Source organism: Mauremys mutica, chromosome 4, assembly GCF_020497125.1.
Source record: "Mauremys mutica isolate MM-2020 ecotype Southern chromosome 4, ASM2049712v1, whole genome shotgun sequence".
NCBI lineage: Eukaryota > Metazoa > Chordata > Testudines > Geoemydidae > Mauremys > Mauremys mutica.
This window is the reverse complement of record NC_059075.1, coordinates 117,641,293-117,655,494: the sequence shown is the minus strand read 5'-3', so window position 1 is coordinate 117,655,494 and position 14,202 is coordinate 117,641,293. Positions and strand designations below refer to the sequence as shown.

General features: G+C 44.0%; 1 protein-coding gene across 1 annotated transcript in view; it reads left to right on the top strand.

The window, feature by feature from the left end:
- Positions 1–7,824: 7,824 nt before the first annotated feature.
- LOC123368708 (NACHT, LRR and PYD domains-containing protein 3-like) overlaps positions 7,825–14,202 on the top strand; it is a 35,333-nt gene continuing 28,955 nt past the window's right edge. The window contains exon 1 of the mRNA XM_045013753.1: positions 7,825–8,104. Coding sequence (XP_044869688.1) covers positions 7,825–8,104 — 280 coding nt within the window. The remainder of the gene's footprint in view (positions 8,105–14,202) is intronic.

Here is a 14,202-nt window from a genome sequence, read left to right as displayed (position 1 = left end):
GGCAGAGGCTCGTGCCGTGGCCCCGGAGGTCGTTCAGGCCTACAAGCAAGTAAGTTGTTTTGGCAGGAGCCCGGAGAAGGCGTTCTACGCTGGCTGGTCTGAGCCTGGGACAGTGCCGGGAAAACCGTTATGCTTCTCCGGTATGAGCAGCAACAGCTGGGTGTTCTGACACAGGATTTACAGTTTAAAAGAAGCCAAGCAGGGAAAGAAAAGGAACAGGATGAGCTAACCGGAGACAGCTCATTCTTTTCTGGACCCGGTCAAGGACATATTGCTCACAGCTCAGACTAATGAGAGCTGAAAAACCGCCCAAAAAGCTAATGAGAGCTGAAAAAACCCTGCCAGGCACTAACGGAATGTGTTGGCTGTCTCTTCTCACAGGTATGGAAGAGCTGCCCAAAGATCCTAGCAGCCCCCCCCCCCCCCACTCCTTGGAACCAGGAGACTGACTGCCTGGACCCATGCTTCTTACTGCAAAGAGACCCCTTCACATCAGGAGAATTTTGCTACTGATGATTGGCCTATATATATATATATATATATATATATATATATGTATATGTATTTATATATATATATATATTTTTGCTCCATTGTGCTTTTAAACAGCAGGAAAAAAGGACAAGGTGACGTACTGGCAAACCTCTCCCTTGTCCGCTGCAGCCCCCATTGTGTTATTGGATTTTTTTTTTGAAAGAGGCAAAACCAATTTCAAGAAGCAAAACCATTATAGAATAATGTTTTGGTAATTTTCCCCGTAGAAGCTGAACCACGACGGTGGTGGAAAAGAAGGAAAAACGCTCACATTATTGACATTGCCAAAGTCCAGAAATTTCTGACTAAAAGGATATTGAGAACTGACCCTGGTGAAGAAACGAAGAATTGTACACTGGCAGGAAGAAATTTGGGACTCCTGCTGAAAAATGTGGTATTGATTGGATTTTGGGGTTTATTCTACAGGCTGCGCCCTGTGTTTTGGATAAAATTTTTAGCCTGTGTTGCCCTCCCTAATTGGATTGTAAATGATATTACCCCCCCCCCATTACTAACCCCAGTTTTCTAGAGCCTAATTGTTTTTTGTTTTTAGAGTTTGAGAAAACTCAGCCAAAAGTTTGTTGAGTATTCTTAAAGGGGGGAGTTGTAGGTTACTAGGCATAAATTTAGGTAACTTGGGAGAATGGCTTTGAATTTATGTGACCCAAAGTACCTTTATGTAAAGTGCTTTTGTTAGCCTTTTTAGATTTTTGTAAATTTTGTGTTATGTGCTGATTATTGGTAGTTGTAAGATTGCTTGTTATTAGATGTAGCCTATATTGAAATAGATAGATTGCAAGTAGATGTTGTAATTAAAGTTATATTCTTGAGAATGTAGCCCCCACGGTGGGAAAGTACAGATAATTGTTCACAGAAGATACCAGAAGGGTAGGGGCTAGTTAAGAAGTACACCCTTCTAGCTAAATTGATAGTGGGATAAGTTAGTGTCCATGAAAGGAACGGTTTAGTAAGAGGAAATACGGATCGGGCCCAGGCAGGCAGGCAATAGACAGAGAATTTGGAAAGGAAAAAAGGATCGGGCCCAGGCGGCCAGGCAATAGACAAAGAACTTGGAAAGGAAAAAAGGATCGGGCCCAGACGGGCAGGCAATAAATAAAGAGATTAGAAAACTGGTTGGAAACTTTTGAGGGTGCAGGGGACAGAACAGGTAATTAAGCACAAGCTTAGGAATTTCAAATATTCAGGGGGATACTTGGAATGGTGATTTAGTTGAGAAAGGTGGCTGTTGGAAGACAAGCTAGTAATTTTTAAGGAGAGTACAAAGTTAATTTTGTGGTTGCTAGAGGGAATAGTAGTTGAATTTTGTAAAAATGCTAAAGAGAAAAGCTTTTGGTGTTTTGAAATGTTTGTAAATACTTAGGTGAAGAAATTAGTTTGTAATTGTTTGGCTATGAATAATTTGTTGTATTAGCTGAAGAATGCATATAGTGCTATGTAATTGAGATTGTATTAGGTCCTTAGGGTATATAGTGGTGATGTTGTTTTTTAGTGTTTAAAAATAGAAGTTAAAAGTAAGAACCCTTAAGCTGTGAATAGCTTTGAATTCAAAAGTAAGCCAGGATGCAATTGTATTACTGTAAATGATTTAATTGATGAAGTGATTCCCCTGTTTTGCCTGAAATTAATAAGGGTATTTGTGTATTTTAAGTAATGATTGATTGCCCAGTAGGGGTATATTTGTTTTTGTTTTTTAGATATTTAAGAGAATTGATGCTAGCTGCACAGCATTTAATGTACCATGCATTTATTTTACAATGTAATTTATGTTTTGTGTTTTATGTTTTGTTTTGTGGTGTTTGTTCTGGCCAGAATTGTTGTTGTGTTGTTTTATGGAAGATTTTATGTGGGTTATGGTGTGTTTTTTCTAGGACCCCCCCCCTCAGTGTCAGTTTGATCACCTGACATATGAGGGATGAATTGGTAATAGAAATTTGTCACAATTTGGTGTGCAATAGAGAATGGGGGAACCCTGCAGAATTTACACCATTTTTTTATTTTACCCTTGTTAATTTATGTTTGTTTTGTCTGATGTTGTTGGTGTTGTATGTTATGCATTGCATGGTTATAGATGAGCCCTATAGCTTAAGAAAGTATTATTTGGTTTTGGTTTTGTTTTGTCGCCGCCACGCGGGCGTGCGATCGGCCCGAGGTTATTGTTTTTTTTTTTTTTTTTTGCTTTTTATTTTGCATGCCCCTTTTTTGTGTGTTTCGGAATAGAGGGGGAGATGTGGATGTGGGGTTGCATTTTTCCTATGCTGCTTTGGTGGAAAGTTACAGTTGCGTGGTTACGAGAACAGAGGGATGAGATAAAGTTGTTATGAGAAAGTAGGGAACTGCCAGAGCGAGGCAAATGCCAGGTGGCCTAACTGGGATCAGATGAGTTGCATGGGAAATGGGAAATCAGTAAGCAAAGGGCCATGCGTGTGAAAAGCGTGTGTATTGGACAAAAAACCAATCAGCAGCATTCTGATGTTGGTTAAGGAAATACTATTTGGTTCTGGTTCTGTTCTAATGCTAGGGATGCTGTGTATTTTTGCTGCTTGCCTTTTGTATTTTTGCTATTTGTGTGGCCGCCGTTGCTGTTGTGTGGCACGCACATTGGCAGAATCCTCCTGGCCCCTTGGGCCACTTACATTACCTGGAGGAGGGATGTAATAGGTAAAAGTAGGGCATTGCGGAAGATATTATTACGGCTTAGTTAGGCAGCTGATGTTTTTATTTGCCTTTTTGTTTTGGCTTGTGTAGATTGTAGTATTGATTTTATAAGTTGGGAATGTACTGCTAATGCCTTCTCTCCTTTTCTTTTGATTTTGAGAAAAGGGGGGAGATGTGGTATCTATTGTGAATTTGGCACATGGGTATGTTTGGGTTTGTTAAAGGCTAAGTGGCCTTGGGTTGGTTCTCAGCTGCCAAATAGGCAGTAAACAGGATAATAAATTAGAAAGTTGTACAGGAGGATAATTACCCTATGAAGTTACAGCTGTGGCTGTGTGTATTTTATTAACCAATTAGCAACTGCTTGATTGCTGGCCATAATTGTATATAAGAGCATGCTGGAGAGAAATAAAGGATTCTGCTTACAATTACATTGACTGTTGGACTCTGTCCATGCTCGTCTGCAATGCAACAGGAGAACACTTCAACCTCTCTAACCACTCAGTGACAGACTTAAAGGTGGCAATTTTGCAACCAAAAAACTTCAGAAACAGACTCCAAAGAGAGACTACTGAACTCGAATTAATATGCAAATTAGATACAATTAACTTAGGTTTAAACAGAGACTGGGAATTGTTGGGTCATTACACTAATTGAATCTATTTCCCTATGTTAAGTTCTCCTCACACCTTCTATGGGTCATCTCAATTATCACTTCAAAGGTTTTTTTTCTCTTGCTGACAATAGCTCATCTCAATTGATTGGACTCTTCCAGTTGGTATGCGTACTTCCACCTTTTCATGTTCTCTGTATGTATAAATATCTCCTGTCTGTGTGTTCCATTCTATGCATCTGAAGAAGTGAGCTGTAGCCCACGAAAGCTTATGCTGAAATAAATTTGTTAGTCTCTAAGGTGCCACAAATACTCCTGTTCTTTATACATATCTGTCTACCTGCACTGGAAAGCATGTTCCCAGCTGCAGTGTAGACATGTCCTCTATCACAAGCTACATATTCCTGTCCTCCCTTATGTTCCCTCCATGTGCAGAGAAGAGGAACAGAACATTGTAAGATAGTTTCTTCTTTCACAGCTTATCAATAAAAATGAGGAGAATTTATTTCAAGCTGAGTGAGCAGACAGAAAACAGGGGCTGCTTGTAAATGTGAACATTTTTTTTGTTGCAATAATTCTGCGCTTCCTTTTGGGGGTGAATTTTAAAAGCCTAATTCACTCCAAACCAGCTTTCTTCAGCGATGCAGGTTAAGCACAGACTGCATTATATTGCAGATGAACTAAATCATATTAGATACAGCTTTAAGAAGTGATTCTAAATCTCTTATTAGGAGAGAAGTGGAGATCTGAGCTGTTTGTTTTCTCCTAGAAATACAGTGTCTGTAATCTCATAATTGTGTCTTTATTCAATCTCCTTAAGGAAGAAAAGTGTTCTAAATTTTGTTCTATTTTGCAAACATATTTGCAGATCTACGCACTGGAAAGAGAACAAAGAGAACATTGTAGTTCTAATGTAAACATATGGAGGAATTTGGCATTGAGAAAATCACTTAAAGGAGGACTTCAGTCCCTCTTCTGTACACTTTATTGTTTGAATTTCCTCTCCAAACAAAATTCAGTGGCTTTCCCTAAGCAATTGTAATGTTCTATAATCCCCCTCCCCCTCCCAAATAAACAAACAAACAAAAAAATCAACTCTTTAGTAAAGTGTAGAGGACACATTTTTAAAAACTCCTTTTGGAAGTTTTGACCCAACTTTTGTTTGACCTCTCTGGCTAATGAATAGCAGATGCCACAAATGCCCAACTCTCCGACACAATTACAGGAATCTCTCAGACCAGTGCTCATAATGGCGACTGTGAGCTGCATGTTCCCTGGGTACCTCTGGCCAAGGCTTACCTGATTTTTGACAGGGCTACCTGCCAGTGACCAAAATACTGTCAGTCACACACCCCTCCAAGGGTAACATTTTGTTGTTCTGTTTCAAGTTAGCCCCAGGTCAGAACTGTTATTTGGAACCCAACTATGCCCATGTGGCTGCTTTGTATTATCACTACTGGGAAACATGCAAAGGACACAACTTGAACCTGCCTTTTGCTGGTGTTTGACATGAAAACTTGTCTAAAAAGCTTTGAAAGCTGGGGCATCAGTTAACACTTTCTCCCCTAAGAGTGTAAAGATTTACACAGCACTGAGATGATTTTCACCATCCCCGGAGTTTCCTTAGCTCTGCTCTCTGCCAGCTCTGCTATCAGGACACTCAGCCAGTCCCTTCCCCCTGTTTTAAGCCCTAGGCAGGCACTGTCCCCTCCCTATTTTTCCTGTGACCCCTATCCCTTATCTATTGCTCCACCTCAACTGACTAGGCCAGTTTCCTTGTAAGCTATAAGCACTCCATTGTTTGTTTTCTCTCCTTTTTTGTGGGGGTGAGAATCTGAGCAGCATGTGGGGATTGCCAGAGGGGTCAGAATCTCGCCACAATGCACCTGAGAGACGGCGAGCGTGAGTGGGGCAGACACATCCAGAGGTGATGTGAGAATCGGCCTTGCCTTAAAATTGCCTAAAACACAGGCTCTTGCCCATGGTATTTCAAACTTTTATGGGAAAGGGTGCCTGAAAACCTCACCTCCGGTTACGTTTGTAGAGTTCCCCCACAGCTCCTTCCTCTTTGTGGCCTACAGACTTGAGATTGTGAAATCCTCTGAACAGAACCATTTAACTGGTTAATTGCTGGATGTTTCCTTATAGCTGTTCCTGCAACTTTATGATACCAGTAGGTGCATGGGGCTGTATTTCTTTCTATGCCCTACAGGGCTATGCATGCCATTCATTTTTCAACAAAGAATAAATAAAATAAATTGTCCCCATTTTAGCTTAAATCCTCTAATTTGCCATTTCAGATCCTTCCCAATATCCCATGACGAGTGGAGGGAAATCACTGACTGACATCCTTGTGCAGTGACTAAGCAATATGCTGTCGTTTGAGGGCTGTTATAAAAATCAAGGAAACATTGAAGATCAGTTTTAATTGAAGATGTTTTAGTTACTTTGTTGAGGAAATAGCCATTTGTTCAAAGCTTTTCTGTTCTTCCACCTAGATATTTTTTTTGTGCATCTGTGTTTGAACACCAAGAAAACTGAGAGAAACAAATCAAACAAGGGCCTCCAGATCTAGTTTGTAGCTTTCTGGCTAATGCTAAGTTCATCAATCTCTGCATTTTGCCTTGGAATGGGCTAATTTCAATCTGATGTTGTCATAGCTATAAAGGGAAGGGAACAGCCCTCCTGTGTACAATACTATAAAATCCTTCCTGGCCAGAGACACCAAAATCCTTTTACCTGTAAAGGGTTAAGAAGCTCAGATAACTTGGCTGACACCTGACCCAAAGGACCAATAAAGGGACAAGATACTTTTCAAATCTTGGTGTGGGGGAAGGCTTTTGTTTTGTTTTGGGGGTGGTTCGCTCTTGCAACTAAGAGTGACAGGACATTAATCCAGGCTCTCCAAATCTTTCTGAACAAGTCTCTCATATTTCAAACTTGTAAGTAATAGCCAGGCAAGGCATGTAAGTTTTATCTTTGTTTTCTCAACTTGTAAATGTTCCTTTTTGCTGAGAGGATTTTACCTCTGTATACTGTAACTTTGAACCTAAGGCTAGAGGGAGTTCCTCTGGGTTCTATGAATCTGATTACCCTGTAAAGTTATTATCCATCCTGATTTTACAGAGATGATTTTTACCTTTCTTTCTTTAATTAAAAGCCTTCTTTTTAAGAACCTGATTGATTTTTCCTTGTTTTAAGATCCAAGGGGATTGGATCTGGACTCACCAGGAATTGGTGGGGGAAAGGAGGAGGGATGGTTAAATTCTCCTTGTGTTAAGATCCAAGGGTTTGGATCTGTGTTCACCAGGGACTTGGTGAAGAAGTCTCTCAAGACTATTCAGAGAAGGGAGTTAGTATTTGGGAGTGGTGGCAGCAAAACCAGATCTAAGCTGGTAGTTAAGCTTATAGGTGTTCCTGCAGGTCCCCACATCTGTACCCTAAAGTTCAGAGTGGGGAAGGAACCTTGACAGATGCAATTATAGTTTATCCACTCGCTTTATGGGGTCTGATCAGTATGTCATAAACGTCCAAAATACCCCTGAGGCTTTCCAAGCTAGCACTGGTTCTCAGGACACATTTACCCCAGGACTCTGGTACACAGATTCCAGATTGTGCTAGGATATTTTCTGAATTAGGTATCCCCAACCCAGTGTTTGGAAATCCATTCAGATGATAAATACTATTCTAGCGCCTTTCATCCTAAAACATCAGCTGGCTTTACAAACAGTAACTAAGCTGCATGACATCCCTGTGAGTTAGAGGAGCACAATTGTCCCCATTTTACAGATAGGTAAACTGAGGCACAAGAAGACAAAACAACCTCTCCAGTGAGTCACTTGTGAGGAAACATACAGAGGAGTTATAAACCTCAGTGCCCTGCTCTCACCACTAGGGTATGCTTCTTCCCTCTAAATAGGAATAAGAGTTGTTATTCCATATTAACTATTAATAATGGGACTTTACATTGTATTTTAGCTCCCCACTCTCTGATACTGGTGATGGAAAATCAAAGCAGAATCAGTGACCTGCTCGGGCATGCCCTTGACAACCTTCTTGAGGAAGAATTCAAAAGTTTTAAAGACAAACTATTACACTCTGACTTTAAGGGGAAAGGTAACATCTCCCGGGGTCAGCTGCAGAATGCCAACAGGATAAAGACTAAGAACCTCCTGATGCAATTCTATGGTGCAGAGGCTGCAGTGGATGTAACCATAGATGTTTTCACTCAGCTCAATTTCAGAGATGCTGCTGAAAAACTCAGAGAAGAAAGAGAGAAAGGTAAGAAACCTAAAGTTACTCTAAAACCTGGGAGTCTCCCCCAGGACAGCAGGCGCAGAAGGAAAAACAGGCTGATGGCAGGAATGACAAGTTCTGAATCCCAGCTGGAAATGAGGGGGACTCAGAGCAGACCTGCTCCACTCCCTTTTCACCACTCAGCTGGCACAAGGGGAGCAGAGTCAACCTGTAACTCTCCATCTGAGGAAATCCCCAGTGTGGGGGAGTCCCCAGTGGGTGTGGAGCCAACAAAGCAGTGCAGAGAGAGTGTCACAGACAGAGAGGTGGGGAGAGGAATAGCTGCAGTGCATCCCCAGCTGAGGGACTGTTCTTTGAGGACCATTGGTAGCTGGCAAGTTAGAACAGCTCCCAGGCTGCTCTAACCTGTGCTGCATTTGGGACATAGAATCAAGGATGTGTAATTAGAAACTGATCACAGCAGAGAGTCTGGCCCAGTAAATTCTCACCAAACAGCTGATTGGCCCCATGAGAAGTTTCTGGGGTTCCAAACAGGAACTTCATCTTCAAGGATATTTTTCATTACAAACAAACAAACCAACTTCAGTGCAGTACGAACAGTCAAGGATCCAGCAAACCGGGAGAGCTGCATTTCCAAAGGCACCCAGCTGATTTGCAGTGTCCCACATGAGTGTAAGAGTCAGTGCCAGTGAAGATCCACTCTTTAGTTAGACTCCATGTGCTCTGTTGTGAGTTAAACTCAATCTCCTGTTACAGTCATTCCTGTTCCTCTCACCCAGGGTGACAGTGAAGCTCAGCTGGGCTGGTTCTGCCCAGGGTCCCTGAGATGGAAGCTCCAGGGCTGGCAGTGGGGCTCTCCCTAGAGGCCTTTGGAATTCACTGCCCTGGACAGTCCCCCAGAGTGTGTGTTTATTATCCCCCAGAATGCAATGCGGGAAGCATTTATTTGTTGGTTACTGTGAGCTGTATTAAGCAGGCACCTTGTTGTGAAGAAACTGGGCAATCTCTCAGACAGTTTGTATTTAAATCTTTTAATTTCATAATCTGATGATGATGGAAAACATAACATCCCCCGTGGTGAGATAAAGCCAATATGTTAGATGTTGTGCCTCACCTGTTAGAATGCTGTAGGGAGGATGTGATGGATATAACCCCTGAAATCCTCAGTCAGATCAATCTGAGACAGTCTGCTGCTAAGGTCATGGAAGAAACAAAGTTGTCATGACTCCTAGGAAACTCTTCTTCAATATTCCCCCTCCCGCCAACCCCCCCTAAGAAGATACAGCAGAAGCAGGAACAGCTGCAGTCGGTTAATAATACCGAGTAGGTTCCAAGTCCCAAGGGAAAGCCAGTGAGAGACAGAGTGATTCAAAGGAACACACAAGTTGCTATACTATAGTGTTCAGTCAAGCAACATCAGAAGAGTGAGCTGTGACCAATGGCATGGTGTTCCTGGTCAGTTTTTAGATTGGATCTTAGTGGAGAAACTGAGAATAAGAAATAGGGGTGAAAGCAAGCGATTTGGGGGAACTGGCAGTACAAAACCAGACTCCCCTGTATTCTACTCCTTTGCCCAGTGTGATGGCTCAAGAAGTGTAGCAGAAAGCGGAAGGGGAATCCCAGCTAGCACAGATGCTGCTCCTGTGCCAGCATCTCATGCAGTCCCTAGCACACAAGGCGTGGAATGAGCACTATTGTGCTCCAGCAATTCCTGCAGCTCTACTGGCCCCTGGGGATCACAGCTGACTGGTGTAATTTAGAACAACCCTCAAGTTCAGACCATTTGAGAACTAGCCACCAGCCTCAGAATCTGGGAGCTGCCGTCAGGGGGCCTGCAGGGAAGAACAACCAAACACTGCTGTGGCTGCAGATATGGTGCACAGCAGAGCATCTGTCCCTAAAGGGAGATCTCATGTCTTTTTGTTCTTGTTAGTTGAAGTTTCTAAACCAGGGGTTGGCAACCTGCGGCACGCGTGCCAAAGACGGCATGCGAGCCAGTTTTTAATGGCACACTGCTCCCTGCTGCCTGCTGGGGTCCTGGCCCCATTCAGTCCCTCTGCCCACCACTCTCTTCTGTGGGGGCAGGAGGCAGAAGCTTGGTCCTGCCAGCAGCCAAACTCCCCCCTCCCCCGCTTCTTCCCCGAGAGTGCTGCTTTCCTGCCCCTCCTCCTCTCCTTCCCTGCGCCAATCAGCTGATTGCCCTTGCAAGGGGGAAGGGGAGCAGAGCCACAGTGTGCTCGCTGCTCTGGGGAGGAGGCAGAGAAGAGGTGGGGAGACGGGGCCCTGGGGAAAGGGGTGGAATCAGGCATATCCCCTCCAGCCCCCTGCCGTGAGCTGCTCATGGCAGGGTGCTGGGAGCACCCCCATGAGCCAAACACCCCAGTCCTCTGCCCTGATCCCTGAAACCCCCCACATACACACCCAACCTTTGCCATGACCCCAGAACCCCCCACAGCCCTCTGTCCTGACCCCTGAAACACCCCCCCATACCCAACCCTCTGCCCTGACCCCTGAACCCCGTCCCACACCCAGCCCTCTGCCCTTACCCCTGCATCCCCTCCACGCACCCAGCCCTCTGCCCTGACCCCTGAAACCCACACAACTCCAGCCCTGAATTCTGAACCCCCCTCACATACCCAGCCATCCTACATCCTGATTCCTGCACCCCCTCACACACCTCCAGCCCCCGTTCTGACTCCTGCACCCCCACACATACCCAGCCCCCCACACCCCATTCCCTGACTCTTGCACCCCCCCTAGCCCTCCCACCCCCACTCTGAGCACCAAACGGGAGCTCCTGTACCCACCTCCAACACACACACATTACCACCTGCACCCCTGGTCTGGGGTCCTGGCCACTGGCCCTGCTCAGCCTGCTGCTGGTCTGGGGACCCAGCTGCTGGCCCCTTACCAGCCAGGGTCCCGCAGTCCCCGCTCAGCCCGCTGCCAAACTAGGTGAATGGAACCCCAGGCCAGCAGCAGGCTGAGTGGGCCAGCAGCGTAAGATCAGCATTTTTATTTAATTTTAAATTAAGCTTCTTAAATATTTTGAAAACCTTGTTTACTTTACATACAACAATACTTTAGTTATATAATATAGACTTATAGAGAGAGACCTTCTAAAAATGTTAAAAGGTATTACTGGCACGTGAAACCTTAAGTTAAAGTGAATAAGTGAAGACTTGGCACACCACTCCTGAAAGGTTGCCGACCCCTGTTCTAAACCTTTTTCCTATGAGGACAGCCTTTAAACCTCAAACCAATCACGAGGAGTGAAAGGATGAAGCAGCTGTCAGGATTTCTGTAGCAGGAGGCTGAAGGGACCTTAATACACCCAGTATGCTTTAACAACAGAATTACATAGATCTGTTTGAGATGTACCTAAGGGTTAACTCTTCCCAGAGCCCAGAGGTCAGCTCCATGTATGCTGGTGCAATCGTGGTGGGTATGTGATCCATACAGAGCGGGAAATGAGCTAGGGCAGAAAGCTGAGGAGTAGGAGTAAGACCAATGCAAGGCCAGGGTGGGAAGTGGAAGGGAATGTCTTTTCCCCACTAAGTCCTATTGACCTGGGGCTTTATGGGCTGTTTATCAGAGCTCTGTCTATGCAGGCAGAACCCTGGGACGCTGGGGCTCCATTGGAGCTGTGCTGCAAGGGAATGCGGGAGCAAGACAGGGTTGGAGGGCACAGGGCACGTCTGCACATCTCAGAGAGATTTTTGCAACATCACTGTTGAGCCTCCTTGGGCCAGCATGACTCCTCTTGAAGGGAGATACACGAATTCCTTGTGGTGACAGCAGCAGCAGGGAATGCTAATTTTGCTGGAAGAGGGAAACTGCTAAGGGACAAATATTAACTAGTTTTTACATTTGGGAAACTTTGACCTTTTTACATCATTTTAACAATGAAAATATTGGGAAAAAACCCATAATAGATAAATTAGGTGAGACCGGCATTTCAATAGCCAATGTTTTGTGAATTCTTGGATCAAAGAAACGCTTTCGGAAGACTGGTGCAAGTGCTTTTAAGCTCAGGAAATTTTGGTAAGCCTTGCTCCTGACCAGCAATGATCAAAGAGACATTCACTCCCTTATTCTTAACAACCACAATCTTCTTGAGCTGCTTTGCATGCATGGGAAGTGTGACTAACAGTAAATTGGTACAGCAAATTGTCAACAGAAAATTGGGTTTTTGTCAAAACAATTCTTCTGTATGAAAATTGTCAGCATTCCATGGGAAAAACAAACTTCTTATGAAAACAGAAAAAAATTGATTCTGATATGCTGCTGGAGTGCTGTATGGGAGTCATAGTTCAGGTGCCTCATGACCTCTTTCTCCTATATGGGCCAGGCTCCCTCTCTGGACTACATCTCCCATCATGAGCCATGGTGGCTCAGCAAGAGAGAAAAACATGGTCCATCGTGGAAGATGAAGTCAAGCTAGGGATCTTGGCCCCTAGAAGAGAACAGGAGCATAAGGCAAATAAACTACAATTACCATAACACATTGCAGCAGCATATTTTTTAATCAAAATTTTGGTTTTCAGCCAAAACTTTTTGGCTTTCAAGGTTTTGTTGTTTGTTTTGTTTTCTAGCAAAATCTCAAAATTTTCCATGCGAGGGGATGGGGAGAAATTCTAACCAACTCTAATATTATCCCATGTGTGCTGATCCCGCTCAGCAGTCTGATGTGGAGGGGAACAGAGTTAGGGTTCTACCTCCTCTCTGCTTCTCACTGCCCCTTTGGGGTGTGGGGTTTCTCCAAGGATACAGTTCCCGTGCTCCCCTGAGAGCAGGTACTGTAATTATCCCTGGTTCTTATGTGGGAATTTCAAGGGTGTGCGATTAGGACCCTGCCTTCTCTTTCCACATCTGCATAAATGCCAGGTCCAATCTAGCCCTGTTCTAGCAATAGCATCAGCAACACTGTATGAGTGAGGTGGCAATGCCATGATAAAACCCTGGACAGGATTTTCTAACATGCATGTAAAGCAGCAGGTCAGATTGGCCGTGACTGGGGGGGTTCCACCTCCCGGTGCAGTGTGTGGGTGTGGGTTGCTTGCCAGGATTATCTGGGTGCATCTCACTTAATCAATTCCCTGCCGTTGTGGACCCTCAGGCCTCAGACCTGTGGCACATAATAGTCTAGTTTCCTCTGGGCTGTAATACTCTGTTCTCATTTTGATTGTTGGGTTTCATATGCAGGTGCTGTGGGAGCTGCGAGCAGCCATATCTGCGGACATTCAGGTAAACAAAGTGTCTCATGGCCCACCAGGGGCTAACCCTGAACAAGCAGTGGCCCAAGGTTGAGCACCCCAGTTTTAAAGGATGTTTTAACACTCTTAATATAGCATTCTGAAATGCTGTTGGAGTGCTGTATGTGAGTCATAGTTCATGTGCCTCATGACCCTTTTCTTCTCTATTGGACAGGTTCCCTTTCTGGGCTACATCTCCCATAATGCACCACGTGGGTCAGCAAGAGACAAAATCGTGGTGCACCATGGAAAATGAAGTCAAGCTAGGGGTCTTGGCCCATTGAGAAGACAGGGCCTTCATAAGCGACTCAGCTGTCCACTGAAACACTGGCACTCCACTTCCCATACTGCACTACTCAGGATTAAAGATGGGACCATGACTAAATACCAGCGTCCAATCCTATCCTCCAGTGGTTGGAATGGCAGTAGCAAGGAATGGGGGTGGAGGGTGAAGCAGAGAAGAGCATCTAGAGGTGAGTTAAATGGAAAGGGATTAAAAGAGCTAGCAAACAGGAGAGGAGAGAAAACATAACCAGGAGCAAGAAGAGAAGTAGAAGAATAAAAAAGAAGACAAGGGGGAGGAGGATAATAGAAAAATAAAACAGAAATTAAAAAAAAGATCAGAAGGAACAAAAAAAGGAATGACCAAAATTATCCTTATTCAGAAAATCACTTAATCAAACTCTTAACTTTAAGCGCATGCTCAAATCTCATTTATTTTAATGGAACTTCTGTCTGTGCTTAAGTGCTTTGCTGAATCAGAACCAAGGTGAGAGATGATTACAGACAAAATAATTAAACTATAAAAGACAAGAGACTATTTTTAACATGTAAAATTCTAGCAAAATGTCAAGTCACATGATGGTG